General features: G+C 49.1%; 1 protein-coding gene across 1 annotated transcript in view; it reads left to right on the plus strand.

The window, feature by feature from the left end:
* Positions 1 to 242: 242 nt before the first annotated feature.
* Positions 243 to 16037, plus strand: part of SORCS3 (sortilin related VPS10 domain containing receptor 3) — a 584039-nt gene continuing 568244 nt past the window's right edge. Inside the window, exon 1 of the mRNA XM_055299867.1 lies at positions 243 to 1205. Coding sequence (XP_055155842.1) covers positions 558 to 1205 — 648 coding nt within the window. The 5' untranslated portion in view covers positions 243 to 557. The remainder of the gene's footprint in view (positions 1206 to 16037) is intronic.

The following is a 16037-nucleotide window of genomic DNA, read 5'->3' on the forward strand; positions in this document are numbered from 1 at the left end:
CTCCCGTTCCCCACAACAGCCCCGAAGAGTAACCCCCGCGCCCCCCCCAAACGCGGCCAGAAGCGGCTCCCAACTCTTCGGCGGGAGCAGGTTGGAGGCTGGATTTCGCAGAGACTCTGGATTCGGGTCCGTCGCCAGCCCCTCCTCCTGGATCCGGCTTGATTTTCATCTTTTAAAAGAGGATTTTTTTTTTCTTCTTCTCATTACCTTTGAACGATCCTTTTAACAAAATTTCCGGAGGAGCTCCGTGAGGAAGATTTTGGGGGGAATCTTATCTTACGGGGGGAAAAGCATCGAGGGGGCATTTATTAATTTTCCTTGGGTTTTGGAATCCCCCTTTGGACGAGAGAGCGGGCGACCGAGAGCGAGGAGGGAAGAGGGGAGAGGGCCCGCGAGCGCGCCAGCCCGGGCCCCCTCCTTCCCGGCCGCCCCCTCCCCACTCCCCCCGACACGGACTCGCTCGCTGGCTCGCCGGCGCGCGCACACCCCCCGCGCCGGACCCGCACCTCGCCGGGCGCCACACTCCCGGCAGCCCGAGCCGCGGCAGCCGCAGCGGGATGGAGGCGGCGCGCACCGAGCGCCCCGCAGGCTGGCCCGGGGCGCCCCTCGCCCGGACGGGGCTCCTGCTCCTGTCGACGTGGGTCCTGGCCGGCGCCGAGATCACTTGGGGAGCGACGGGCGGTCCTGGGCGCCCGGCCGCCCCGGCTTCGCGGCCGCCGGCACTGCTTCCTCTCCTCCCGCGGGCGGTGGTGAGCCAGTGGCCGGCGGAGCTGGCGACCGCGCGGGGAGGCGCCGCGCTGGGGCGCCGGCCCGGGCCAGAGCCGCTGCCCCAGCCGGGCGGCGGCGGCGGCGGCGGCGGCGGCGGCAGCGCTGGAAGGAGGCAGGGAGGAGCCGGGGCGCCGTGGCCGGCAGGCGCGCCGTGGGGACCAGGCATCCCGGCTCCGGGCAAGGCTGGCGGCGCGAGGAGGAGTCGCCGGGCGCAGCCCCCCAGCGCCCTGGAACGCGGGGACGCCCGGGCCCCCGCCCTGGCCGAAGGTGCCCCAGGAAGCCGCCCTCTGGCCAGGGGTCTCCGGGAGGAGGCGAAGGCGCCGCGGGCCGGGGGGGCGGCGGCCGAAGAGCTGCGGCTGCCCAGCACCTCGTTCGCGCTGACCGGGGACTCGGCCCACAATCAAGCCATGGTGCACTGGTCGGGACACAACAGCAGCGTGAGTACGGCCCGGCGGATCTGTCCGCGGACGGGGGCGGGGACCGGGGACACAGAGTTGCTCGAGGGTCGGGGCGGAGGCGGGGGCGCCCTGACTTGTGGAGAGAACAGGTCTCTCCGGCTTTCCCCACGCCCCCAACAGGTTAGCGGAGTTTGTTGGAAGATGCTGCGTACGTGTGTTTGCTGGAGACCCTAGGTTTGGGGCCACCCGGAGCGGCGGGCGTGGGGGGCGGGGAAGAGTCTTAAAGACGCGCGGGAGCCGGATCTGTGGTCCCTCTCCCCGTCCTCGGCCCGGGGAGCCCGTTTTCCCGTCGGGCGCTTGAATTCGTGGGCGAGGACGCGCGCGCGGCCTGAATTGGCGAAGGACCTGCTGGGCAGACGCACGCATCCTCCGACCGCCGCGCCCCCACCTCTTCTCCCCTCCAGCCACACTAAAGGGGACCCGGTAGCTGGAGGCCACTCGGGCTCCCGGAGCCCCGCCGACCTTCGGGCCGCTGTTCTCTGCCCAGGCGCGCTCCCTCCCGGCCCGCGGGCGGCTGCGCCTCGTGTGCCAAGCCCCGGCCTGCGCGTGACGGAGCCCCCTTTCAAAGCCCCGGCAGCTGCCTGGAAAGCTAGAGGAGAGGCAGTAAAAACAAAAGTTTAAAGCGTGAAATGAGACTCCGCACCCCTTCCGCACCGCTCACCCTTACGCATGCACGAGCGCACCTAAGTCTCGGAGCAGAAGAACTCGCCTCGGCCGCTGCGCCCCGCCTCACACCGGGCCCGCGGAGCGGAGCTGGGTCCCGGTGCTCGGGGCGCACCTCTCCACCCCTTTCTCTCCGCGGCCGGTTTCCCTGGGAGCCGCTGTGCCGACAGGTGGCGCCCTTGAGTCCCCTCCCGCGGCCCCGGCCGCGGCCCCGGCCGCGGCCCCGGCCCGGCCCCGGCCCCGGCGCTGGCGGCCGCGCGTCGGGCTCGCAGCAGCAGCGGCGGGCGGCCGGGGCGGCCGCTGCAGCCCGGGGAGCTTGCTCCGCCAGGCGCCCCCATCCCCGCCGCCCTCCGGGGCGCAGCGCGGCGCGGCCACGCCGAGAAACCGCGGGAAGGCGGTCACCCGCGGAGGTGGTGGGGGTGCGGCCTCCCGCGGTCTACCCCACGCCCCCGCGTCCACGGCCCCCACTTTCAGCCAGGCGTGCAAATTTCCTTTCCGCTTCTCTGGCTCCCCGGATCACATCGGAGCCCGGCGCTGGGGCAGAGTCTGGAGGACGATGGATGTCTGTATGGGCAGCTTCGGGGAACTCATTTGATCGGAAAGCACTGCCCCTCCCCCTGTGTCTCTCCATGACTGGCATTAGAGACTTCCCTGGGAAATTCTGGCCTTATTTTAAAGGGGCCCCCGGGGGTGTCACAGGGGTGAGGAGTGAATGACAGGAAAGCCAGGAGTCCGTAGAGTGCAGCACAGATTTCCTGGTTCTTCATGTCACCCAACACAGAGCACGCAGCCCAGCCCAGGTACAGATGCTGAGCTGGGAGGATTTGTGCGGTCTGGCTCCCCGGCGGCGCGGTGGCTGGCTTCATCTGCCTCCAGTGAAGACCTCCATCGCTTCGGAGTGAACAACTCCTGGGCAATGGGGGGATGTGGGGGGTGGGCATCGGGTGCCTTGGTAGGGGTGGGTGTCGGAAGACTCTAAAGTCCCCAGAGGAGAGAGGGAGAGGGGGAGAGGTAATTCTCTGACAGCAGCTGGTGTGACTCTCAACTTCATTTTAGTTTGATAATGAGGAGTTGTTGTGTGTGCGTATGTGTGTTTTTGTTCATGTTCATACTGGGTGAAGAGGATGAAGAGGATATGTGGAAGTAAATGTGTCCCTAGGAGGAGGAGGTGCTGTCCTCACATATGTATGACTTTATTACGGTCAGTTTTGGACACTATAAATTCACTCTGCCTAAAGAGTTTTCTTATGTCTGTGCCTTTATTTTAAGGACCATTTTTGTTGTTGTTGTTGTTGTTGTTGTTGACTTACGGATGGGACTTGGAGAGAATGCTTTTTGCAAATAATAGTTCTAGGTGCATGGCCTTCTCTGCCCATCTTCAATGTGGATGTGCAGTAGAGGAAGGGAGGGGGCAAATCTAGCCCTAGGCCCCCTGGGGAAATGGCTGGAAGTTGAAAGAGGGGCAGAACTGCCTGGGGGAGTTGACCAGTGGGTCTTGAAGCCCTTAGTGACAGCAGTGAGATCTGGACAATCCACGAACAGCCCTCAGGATGCTTATTGGTTGTGTTCTTGGCCAGTCTTAATTGTTCAAGCAGAGGACAAGGCAACACAGGTCCGTGCAGGGACCCCATCCTGTCCTTTCTTTCTGGTGGAGAGGGACTGCCTGTTCAGCACCTGGGCTGGACCTGCCTCTTCCCACCCTACTGTGTAGGCAGTATCAGCGGGAAAGGTTTCATTGAGGATCAGGTCTGTGCTGCTCTGAGAGATGAGGGGGATACATGGTCATGTGGCTCTGTGTCTGAGAGACTTTAAGGAACCCCCCAGGAGAGAAACAGGGGAAACCAGTTCCTGCAACATTTCCAGGTTAGCTTTGTTCTCCCCTCCCCCTCTCCTAAAGATAGCAAAAGAAGATGCTGTAAATAAAAGCCAGGGGATGCAAACTTTCTGGAAGCTTCCCTCATCATTGGTTTCAAAGTGAAGGGAGATGTCCTAGCACCAGGCTCTTCCAGCATGAAAAGAGAGTTCCACCTTCTGACTTCCAAACGTGTCCTTTTCTGGGAAGGCCAACACTTTAATTGTGAACACATTGGGGTTGCCTGGTCTCTTTCCAAGTGCCTTTGGTGGACCTCATTACTTGACATGAATTCCCCTTGGGGAGGTTTTCAGTCACCCCGTATAACTGAAATCAAACTCCACTCCTACAGTTTGCAGCCAGGCATGCAGAGCTGGGCATGCCCCACTCCATTTGTCCAGGTGTGCCCAGGGTCTCTCTCTGGCCTTTACTATCCTGCCAGGTGTTCTGGGTGAGGGGTGAGTGGACTTGGGCTTGGAGCCTCTATGCTGGAAGGGCACTTGCCACCCTCTCTCTGGCAATCTCTAGCTGGATTCCTGGTGATTAATGGGTAAGAGAGTGTTTCACAAACACCCGGTGGGAGCTCCATCCCCAGGGCTTGGGGGGGGGGAACAGTAAAACACATCATTCTGCCCTTCCCCTTTAAATGAAGGAAGATGCCTTCTGCTTGCTCAATGAATTGGCAGATGGCTCTGGAGACTGAAAAGTTTTGAAGGCTATGGTCTACTTCTCTATGCCCCCTCCTCCTTGGAGTAACTCTTGTGTGGGGGGATCCCCCTTCCTGGTGCTGATTTGAGAATGCTGCATTCTCCCTTGGATGACCCCTGTCCCTTTCCAGCAGCTCACTGGCAGTGGAGAGCGATTTGCAGGCTGCTACCCCTGCAGTGTGTGTCTGGTTGGAATGACTTGCCAGATAGTTTTCAATTAATGTGCCCAACAATGCACCTTGGTGAAGAGAAGCAGGGAATGCTGATAATTCCAGGTCCCCTCCACATCACCCTTCCCTAGCATGCTAGGAGGTGGAACACACAGAAGCTCCCAGGAGGAATTTCATACCTTTAACTAATTCAGCTGGACTGTGTTCTAAAATATTTACTCCTAATGTGCAAAATAGTGACAGCTTTGATCAGATTAATTGTATTTCACTCACTGGAGCAGCTAATTGTAGCTCTCAGACAGATTTTTCAAATAGCTTTTGGCTGGATTGTCTTGCCTTCATCGTCCCTGCTCACAATCCTCGTGTCACAATATCTTAATGCGTTTTGCCTTCTCAGAAGCTTAATAAAGAAGCCTGCCACATAAGCCGTTCTTCAGGGGTTTGCCAAAAAGAATCTGGTTTTTAATTAATATTACAAGGGGAGCCTATCCTTTGAGATGGAGCTGGGAAATGCAGCGGGACATAACAGCACTAATTGCTCCTGGTCACTGTCATCTGGGGTTGGGGTGGGCTGGGGAGAGGAGGGGGCTGGACATAAGGCTATTTGTCTCTATTTGTCTGCTCTGCGTTTCCTCTGATGGCTGGGTTACAGGGTGTGATTTGCTTCTCAGACCCTGCAGTGATTTCCAAGGTGAGCAGAATTTGCAAACTCCTTAATTGTGAGGCCTGATTTAATGATTGCAGAAATGCAGTGGTTGGAACTTGCTTCATAGTTGGCAAAGGAGTACTGGGGAGTGGCTTCCCCAGTTGTCTTGGATTTAAAGAGAGGAGGGTTTGTGGCTCCAGAGCCAAGAAGGCTCAGGGGGCTGAGGGGAGCACTGCTTTTCCCTTGGGCTGTGTAAATCTGTTACTGTCACTGGGGAACTTTGGAACTGGATGGTAGATGGGCCCTGGATCATCCTGCAAGGAGCAGAGAGGTGTGAGAAAGCCAGACCTGCTAAGATAGGAAGGTGCACCAGGGGTTCATCCAAGGCTGGGTACACCTGAGGCCTGGTGGTTTGGCTCATTTGTTCATTTTCTGCTTGCTTTGGCCTCTTGACAGGCTTGAGACACTTTTCCTTACAGAGGGAAAATGTCGAAGGATAATTTTTCAAGTTTGGGAGAAAAGAGGTCTTAATGGAGTTGAAGGTGGAAAATAGGGAGTGTGAGCATCAGTGGGCTTCAGTGGAACCGTCATGGTGGGGAGGGGGTAAATGGAAGCTGGCTGGCCATACTCACCCCCTTGTGTCAGGGGGGTGACCGAGAGAAGGGTCTGGATGGTGCTCTGGTTTTGCTGGCAGTGAGTGAAGATGAGAGAGCTCTACCTCACAAGCAGGAGGGACTCAGCCACGTTCCACCAAGGAGGTGAAGAGTGAGTCTCAAGTCTTCTAGAGCAGAAGCTACAAAAGAATTAGAAGTCCTTGTCCCTTGAGGTGTCAGTGATTTCTTTCTTGGGTTCTTCCTAACTTGACAGTTATCATAATCAGGCATATTTCAGTGAGTATGTCTACCTTCTAGCTCGAGTGCCTTCACCTTGGATTCAAATCCAGAGTCATTTAGCTTGGCATTCAGGCCCCTTCACTTTGTGTGTCCTGGGTCTACTTCTCCACCTCTCTGTTCAACTATTCCCTGGTGCATTCCTTCCCTCTAGCCAAGGGAGCCCCTTCATTGTCCCAAGTCCCTTCTCGACTCAGCCTTTGCCCTTGAGGTCTTCTCTGCTTAGAATATACTTCTTCCTCTACTGAGATGCACCTGTTATTCATAGCTCTGCTCAAGATCCAAATGCAGTTCTCTATAGAGCTTTCCTTAAAAGCATTTATTTCCCTTTTTCCTAATTGCCTGTAGAATTTAAAGACTGTACCACACATTTGATCATGATTTAGTTCAGTACCTGTTTATTTTAATCTTATATCATATTGTGTTTTCAAGGTGAGGGATGAGGTATGAAATAATTACCACGGCACCTCCCCCACCCCTCAGTGTGAGATTTGCCCTTCTCCTTGGGGCACGTGGCACAGCACTTGTCACATAGGTCAGTATTCCCTCACTGAACTGACTCTGGGGAACTAGACAGTGCCTTAGCTGTGTGGGGAGGACAGGCTAACACTGTGTCTTAGTAGCACTGCGTTTATATACTTGGTTGATTATTTCATATATGAATTTTAGTTCAAGATTTGGAGGCATCCCTATGCCACTTAGTAAGAAGAGAGAAATAGGGACCTGGCAATAATCCTGGCTTCTTCCTCTTAGACTTCAGAGATCATATAGATTTACAGAAGGTATTCAACCATTTGCTGAGTGTTTCTTACGTGTGTGGCCATGTTCTGGGCACTGCGGGGTCAGTCGGGGTGTGATGGAGGGAGAGAGAAACAAGGATAAGACAGCATTTGCCTCAAGGGCCTTCCAGTATGTTTTGGATGTGAGACTGCTAACAGTAAAGGTAAATAACACATGATACCAAGATAGAAGCCATGGGGTGATATGTGGTTAATTGTCAAGCAGTCATTTCTGGCCATGAGTTCAGAGGAGAGAGGCCCACTGGGGGAGACACTGTGGCATTGAGACTCAGAATGTCAAGGTTGGAAGTGCACGTGGTTAATTGTCTTCAGCAAATCACTCAGCATAGAGATGAGGGGTGTGGGACTCAGACAGAATCATGGCATCCTATGCTCTGGACTCTGCTCTTCCTTTTCTCTGTATAGCCATCCCTTACTCACTTCCGAGTGTCTCCTTTCCCCTGGGGTTGACAGACCAGTTTTCTTCCAAGAGGATTTATGTGTTTTCCCTTGGGGGGAGGGAGTAGGATGCTGCCCATTTTATAGGTAGGATAGACCGAGTCTGAAGTTGACTATACACACAAAGCTAACCAGAGAGGCTTAGGATTAGGTTCCTCCCTCGGGTCCCCTGGCCGGGTTCTATATCCACATGCCCACCCATTGAGGTGGCTGCACGCCATAAATATCAAGCTCCTCAATGTTGGACAATCTGTATCTTACTAACTGTTGTTAATGGGGGCCTCTTGTGAGTCACCTCGTTATTTGAGTTCGTGAGTGAATAAAGCCTGGTTGCATCACCAGGCACATTTTGCTCATTTATTTTGATCAGTGTAGTTGGGGTTTAATCATTTATGGAAATGCTTTTCTTTATAGTACGCTAATAAATGTGCTGCAGTAAATTTGAAAAAAAATAATGGAGTCTAAGAACTTTAGGATTGCACAAATAGCTTTCTGTTATCAACTCCTTGCTGGGGAGCAAAGGAGACCATCCCCACTGGGTTTGGGATGAGAGGGACCTGGAGTACTGTGGGGCTAGTCATACAGGACTGCTGGCCAGTAAATCTGCCTGCTGCTACGTAGGGGCCTGGTACTTCGCACACACTGGATGAGAACCTAGTTTAGGGGGAAAACTGGAAATAGAGCTAGATAGGGCAATCAAGGATCCTGTTAGGTTGTAGATTGTGGGATTATTTGGTCTGGGTCTGAATTGATACTTATGGATTGTATTAATCACCAATGCAATCTTTCTCAGAACTTATTGAGAACAGCTCTATAAAATAAATTGGAGCATGGGTTCTGGAACCAGGTGCCTGGATTCAAATCCTGCCTTTGTCTCTTAATAGCTGTGTGACATTGGGTAAGTTGTTATTCTTTCTTCACTGTTTGTTCATCTACAAAAAGAGCAGTAATAATAGTACCTTTCACACAGACTATTGGCAGGATTAAATGAGATCGTGTACGTAGCAAAGTGCTTAAAAGAAGTACTGGGCCTGTGGTATCCCTCCAGGTATCTTACTTAAGTCATTATTTTTATTTTGGAAAGGGCTTTCCTTTCATTTTCAGATGGAAACATTGAAGCAGAGGAAGGAGGTACTTGCTCTAGGTTTTCCAGTGAGCCGATCACAAAGCCTTGGCCAGAACTCTCTGGGAGATGCTCACTTCAGGCACCTCTTGATCATGGCCAGGTAGTCTCTGTGATGTTTCTCATCTGTGTTGTGATAGTGGAAGCAATAGAGAAGCAAATGACTGGAGTCTTTGAGATTCATATTCAGAATTTGTAATAGAAGTGGTTAGAATCAAATAGAACAAAGTGAAAGATTACGTTCATTAACAGCTTATATGTTGGATATTTTGGGGGGACTTCATTGAAGGGTTAAGGAAGGTACCCAGAAAGTTGAAGAGTAGCTTCACTTGGCTTGGACATCCATAATTATACTTTATAGCTAACTTCGGAAGACTTCCTGAAGCAAGTGAGCGAATCAGGTGGCTTCAGGAAACTAGGAAAACAGTGGGCTGCTGGGGCTGGTTGGCAAATAGAGCCTGTAGGGCCAAAGACTTATGTACACGGAAACCATAGGATGAACCTTGACATTCCAGCTTTGCTCCTCCTCTTGATCTCCTAGCTCTCTCTGGTTCGTGCCTGGTGTCAAATGGAAATATCCATGACTAGAACTCTCTGCAGAATATCTGCAGCCTCTTTCCTGGAAATATCACACTGACCAAACCCATTAGTTATTTTGTAGTGATTTGTACTCATCAAGATACTGGCTTGTATTCCCTTGTTGCCTGCATCCTGTGTACCAAGAATGGAACCTGAGATCCCTACACAGACACTAGAGGGAGTGTTGCCCTGGGAAAGAAGTGAACATAAATAGAATGAAATAATAAAAAAAAAAAATGCTGTGCAAGGAATTGTTCCAAAGGAAAGAAGAAGAGAGCAGCACCTGCAGGTGCATTGTGTGAGGGGTTGTTTGGTGACCCATAGATACGTATTGATTGGCAATAGGGCTGCTCAGTCCTGGGGGGGTTGCTCATTCAGCCACTTTCTACAGAGAAAAAGAAATGGGTGTTTTGTCCAAATATGTCCATTCTGCAGTCCATGCCACCCATTAATGACCCAATTAGTACTCTAGAAGTGAATTCAGCAGGAAGCGATGCTCAGGCTTGGTTCCCCTGTCTCCTTTGCATTTCCTCCCTCTGCACCCTTTCACTTCCTGTGCCTGATGGTCAGTCAATAGAAGCCTAATGAGTTGAATGGAATAAATACTTTCTTAAATGCCTAAAGCTGCCTGGGTAAAGAATGAGTGTCTTGAAGGTGTAGGAAGGCCTCTTCTTGTTGCCTCCCCAGGCCTGGGCCCTACCCTGGACATCTCTGCTCTCTCTCACCAGTGCTCCGATTCCACATGCCCAATTCAGTGCTTTAGTCTTTCTGGTGTCTATGGTAAGGTAGGCAATTTCTCTTCCAGATGGTAAGAGTCAGGTTAAACATTACACTGCGGCATCAGAAATGAACTTTTTCTTTTTAAAATCTGTTCTCAGTGGGAGATGGAGAACAATTACTGAGTCGAACATTTTTTTCAGGGATAGAAAAGTAGCTCAAGCTGCCATATCTGAATGTGATTACATGTAGTGGAGGAACTTGTTACAATCAGACTTTCAAGACCATAAAACTGGAGATGCAGAGACATTTGTTTTCCAGGATGGTGGTAGGTAGAGGAAGCTATTTTTAGAGGCAAAAGAGTTGCTTGTGTCACTGTGTTGCTGTCACTGTTACTCATACTTGAAAGCAAACTTTTGACTGGAAGATTTCTCCAAACTTTTAAATGTCTTCTGGGTTATGAGAAAGTACCCAAGCAACGGTGACTTTGAACAGATCTCTGAGCCTCAGTTCCACTGGCTGAAAATTGGGATACTAGTGAACTTGGGTTGTTGATGATCTTAGAGACAATGCCTATAAAGGGTCGAGCATGCTAGGTTATTATGTTGGTTAAGAATATTCTCATTATTTGTCTAGATAGAAAATGGTGTAGGTTGAGTGTCTACCCATTTGTAGCAGATCTGTTGGTTCCCTTGCACATATCCCCTTGGCACTCTGCTTGCTGGCCTGACCTCTAACCATCAGCACCAGGGGTTGTTTGCCCACTGGAACTCACTTTAATCACCCAAGGTCCAGGCTAGGAAGTGTCAGAGAATTAATTCCCATCAAGGAATAGGGAGCAGCTACTTATCAATGATCAGTGGAAGTTGGTGGATAAATACCCCAGCTCCCTTATCCTTTGGGGTAGGGTAAATCTGAGACTTGTTTTCCACACTGTCTCCCAGAGTCATTGGGATTAAGCCCCACTTGCCTACTGTGGTAACTTGCTTGCTTTATCAACTGCCTTCCCATCCCTCTCTTATGTCCCCCTTCCCATAACAATATTTCTTGGGATCACCTCTCAAATAAACGACTTGAATTCAAGTCTTTGTTTCAGGGTGTGTTTCTGGAGGAATGCAAATTGAGATACCTTGGTTATTTCCAAGTGTGTTATTGTGGGCTCTCTAGAGAAAGAGAAGCAATAGGAGATCTATATCTATCTATATCTATATCATCTATATCTATATTTATATCTGTATCAATCTCCATAAAATAAGTTACTATAAGGAATTGGCAGACACTGTAATGGAGGCTAAGAAGTCCTAAATCTATAGTCAGGAAGCTGGAGACCCAGGAGAGTTGATGTTGTACTTCCAGTCTGAGTCTGAGTCTGAGGACAGGAGAAGACCAGTGTCCCAGCTTGAAGATAGTCAAGCAGAGAGAAAGAATTATTTCTCACTCAGCCTTTTTGTTCTAATTAGTGCTTCATGGCTTGGATGAGGGCACTCACATTGGGAGGGCAATGGGCTTTACTCAGTCTACTGATTCAAGTATTAATCTCATCTACAAACACCCTCACAGATACACCCAGAGTAGTGTTTGGCCAAATATCTGGGTACCCCACTGCTCAGTCAAATTGACACAAAAATTAACCATCACACCAAGCCAGGAATTTCCCTCAGCCTCTTTTAAAAGTCTGCGCAGGGCTCTCCAATGGTACATACTAGGTGTAAGGAGGGATATGAAGTCAATGATCCTACTTCTGAGAGGGTCCTCCTTTTGACTTGGCCCTTCCAGAAGAAAGGAGCCCACTCTGGGGTTATACTGAGTGCAGGAACAAGGTGCTGGGCTTTGAGGAGGGGACAACACCTCCAAATTAGTGTTCCTTGTCATTTCTCAAGGCTAAGGAGCCTCACCTCACTCCAGGGCCTGTGCGTGGTGGTTTTCACAATACACAGAGGCTCCCTAAAATTCTGACCTCTACCTGTTGGCAGATGACTTCCTGCCTGGGAATGGGTGCAATTTCTCTTTTTCTTGAACTTCGTAAGGAGTTGGGCAGAGAGCAGCTGAGCTTGCCATCGGTATGCTCCTTTATAAGATCTCATTAGTGAGGGGCATCGTAATACTTTGGAAAAAATATTGGTCTGGGAGCTGAGACTCCTAAATTTGAGTTCCTGATGTACACTAACTGCCTACAGCAGGTCACCATTTCTTAGGTGTAAGGGAATGAAGACTCTTCAGTATATGTCTATAAGAGTTTGTTTATTTTTTTAAAGATCTTATTTATTTATTCATGACACACACACACACACACACAGAGGCAGAGATATAGGCAGAGGGAGAAGCAGGCTCCATGCTGGGAGCCTGATGTAGGACTTGATCCTGGGACTCCAGGACCGTGCCCTGGGCCAAAGGCAGGCGCTCAATTGCTGAACCACCCAGGCATCCTCAAAAGGTCTTTAAATGGGTGCATTAGTAAGGAGAGAGTCTAGAATGATAAAAGTACTGGAAAATGCTTCTTTCAAGCATGCATAAATTTGGTCTTACCCAAGTGGCTATGCATGCATTCATTCATTCACTCATTCATTTATTCATTTCTTTGTGTAGTGTGATGCTAATTAAGTTACTGAATTTTCCAGGATTCAGTTTCTTTATAAAACGGAACAGTTGCATAAATTGATGCAGGCCCATCTCAGCCTGAACTAGATGTGATATTAGGTCAATCATTTCTTTACATGTGAAATGGGGACAATCCTCTTTGTTCCCTTTATGTCACTGTTAAAATAATGACATAAGGCACCTGGAAGCATTTTAAAAAGAACGCTTCTCAAAACAATGTGAACAGGGGCGATATGGATTCAAGATGTTTGTTCACCTTACCTTTCCTTTATTAAGCAGCTAGAGGTCCTTCCACAACAGATTTGAGACCATGTCCAGCGACCACCTTGTTTTGCCTTCTCCCAGTACAAGTGAAATGCTTCCATTAGCACACATACCATGATGTTAAAAACCTCAGACTTCCTATTCCAGGCACGATGTACAATTTATTGCAAGTCACATCTGATATAATAAAATTCTCAGATGGGAGTGTAATTTGGATGTTTAAAAAAACATTTGTTCCAGGACTTGACCTGTATTGATTGCTCAGCCTTATTCCTTTCAGATAATATGAAGTATTTAGGAAGCATCTGCTATAATGTCTAGTGATGTAGACTAGACACCCAAAAAGCATATAGTCTTGTATGTGAGAAACACATACTGGGAAAATATTAGAGAACAGAGAACAATGTGGGATACTTAAGAAATGCCTGAGATGTGATCTAGACCACAGTGAAAGAAAACCACCAATAAAATGCTGAGACTATTGCTTTAGTATCTACGACAAAATCCCATAGCATGGTTGACAATCCTCATGAGTAAACCTGTGTGATGTCCTGAGCTTTAAGATCAGGTGGGTTATTTTTTTTAAGATTTTATTTATTTATTGATGAGACACACGCGCGCACACACACACAGAGAGAGAGAGAGAGAGAGAGAGAGAGAGAGAGGCAAACACACAGGCAGAGGGAGAAGCAGGCTCCATGCAGGGAGCCCGACGCAGGTCTCGATACTCGGTCTCCAGGATCACGCCCTGGGCAAAAGGCCGTGCTAAACCGCTGAGCCACCTGGGCTGCCCCAGGTGGGTTATTTTATGCTCTGACAGTTGCTGAAGATCCCGCCACATTAGTTTGGGCTGTGACTTTCTCGTGCAGGGTTTTTTTTGTTTTTTTCTCAAGTTTCTAATTGTTTTATCTTCCTCCTAGACAGAAGAAACATCTGTTTCTTCACCATTGTACTAAGATATTATAGCTTCTTAGTTGTATTATTGGATGTTCTAATTTGTACCGATTTCTTTCTAGGTCTGCCTTCCTGTCGTCACTTTACTATTTATTCTACTCCTGGGTTAGTGCTTCTATTTTTTTGGCCTCTTTTTTTGGGGGGGCTGATATTCATTTTCCTGAGGTTTATCCTCAGTATTCTTTTGTAGGGAGGTCAAAGGAATGTCTTGGCTTATTCACATGTCCTGACATAAATATTGATAGATTGCTTTTAATTCTCAAAAGATCTTGGCTTGGATGATAAATTATATGGTCACCCAGCACTTGAGCAATAGTTTTTTTTTTCTTCTCATTCTTGACATGTCAACAATTTATCTGGCTCTCACACTGGCTTGAAGGTTTATCTAGACATAGAAATCTAGGGTCAAAAAATTTCCGTTGGATCTTTGAAAGATTTAAGATTACCTTCTGGTTTTGTATCATCTGCTAATTTTGGATTATATGTGTCCCCCTCTCACTCATGATGGATGAGAGTAGGGAAAGGAGAAGTGTAGCATGAGCTACCTGTGGCTTTGTTCAGGTTAGTCACGCACAACCCTTTAAAGAGACCTGATGCATTACAATCTGATTTATGGAAAATCGGCAACATGTTGTGGGGGATGAATCACTACAGAGCAATTGCCAGAGACATTTACCATTGAATACCTTTAATATAAAACTTAGCCCCAAAAATGTAGTTTTAGCTACTTTTTATTTTATTTTATTTTTTTAGTTTTAGCTACTTGTTATTTTAAAAATGTAACATAGCTTTTAAAAACATCATTCATCAGTATTCAACAAGTATTTGTAGAGTACCTGCTGTATGCCAGGCGCTGCTGGACTCTAAGTATATAATGGTGATCAGTGCTCTGAAGGAGAGTTTCATGATATTATCAGAGATTACACCAGGCACATTTAACTTGAGAAGAGCAGAGAGGCAGAAGCAGATGAGCTGAGATCTCAAAAATATGTTGGGTTAATTAGGTGAAGAGGAGAGGGTGGAATGTTCTGGGCACAGAGCGTCTGGGGTGTGAGGGAAGAAGGTATATGGAAGAGACAGAGGGAAGGATATTGTGGCTGGAGCAGAGGATGTATGGGCTGGAGCCTGGCGAGAGATGAAGCTAGACATACAGGCATGGGTGGGGTTTTATGGGTCCAGGGGAAGGAATTTATTCTGTATCCTAAGATATTGGGAGGGTTTAACGTAGGAGAGTCCTATAATTAAATTTGCATTAAAGAAAACCACTCTGATCACTCTGTAGGATAGATGGGGAAAAGGAGACCAGACTGTCGCTGTAGCTAGAGAGGGTAATAGCTTGGGTGGTGGCCATGGAGGTGGGTGAGGAGAAGGCAACTGAAGAAGTATTTAGCAAGTGTAGTTGATTGTATTGTTGGCTTCTCTATATAATTCTTCACGCCTCGATATAACCCCCTTTGTATTGTGCCCTGGGAGTGCCCTTTCTTTACAAGTGGGGCCTTCATTCTCTACCTTCTAACTTTGGCTTTGGCTTTGGGACTTGCTTTGGTCAACAGAAGAAGTGCCAGGTGTTAGCAAGAGGCATCATGTGTTTCCGTGCTATCTTGTGCTCTGCAGTAGCCATGAGGAAGCATGTCCATGCTTATTTGCTGGTCTGGGGAGGAGAATGAGACAGGTCATATGCAGCCACTCCTTGCCAAGCCTGGCCTACATTAGCCCAACCTAGCCAAGAGCAGCAGAAGAGCCCAGCCGAGCCTAGCTATGTCAGCCAACCTCCAGCTGCCCTATGTAGTTATGAGCATAAGTGATTCTTGTGAGAATAAGCAGTTGAGACTTGAGTGGTTTACTCCATAGCATTTGTGCAGCAAAAGTTAACTGATACAGCAGGTGAAATCAACAGAACTTGATGGATTGGATGTAGCAAATTTGTGGGAGCGTAACTAGAGTATAACAAAGTAAGGGGGATCCCTGGGTGGCGCAGCAGTTTGGCGCCTGCCTTTGGCTTAGGGCGTGATCCTGGAGACCCGGGATCAAATCCTACATCGGGCTCCCGGTGCATGGAGCCTGCTTCTCCCTCTGCCTATGTCTCTGCCTCTCTCTCTCTCTCTCTCTCTCTCTCTCTCTCTCTCTCTCTCTGACTATCATAAATAAATAAAAAAATTAAAAAAAAAAAACAAAGTAAGGCTCACCTATGTTTCAAGGTCATTAGCCTCATACGTGCTCTGGGCTATACTTAGGTGTGCCTTTGGTGGTTTCCTGCCCCTCACCTCTCTTTATAATTCATGGATTTTCCCAGAGCTGAATGAGGTAGGTCAGATTTCATGGTCCAAAAGAATTAATCTTTCCCTCTTTCCCCCTTCTCTTTCCAGTAGCCTACATGGATTCCAGCAGAGTGCTGGAGCCAAGTGGTCCT

Source organism: Nyctereutes procyonoides, unplaced genomic scaffold (assembly GCF_905146905.1).
Source record: "Nyctereutes procyonoides isolate TBG_1078 unplaced genomic scaffold, NYPRO_anot_genome, whole genome shotgun sequence".
NCBI classification, from domain to species: Eukaryota; Metazoa; Chordata; class Mammalia; order Carnivora; family Canidae; genus Nyctereutes; species Nyctereutes procyonoides.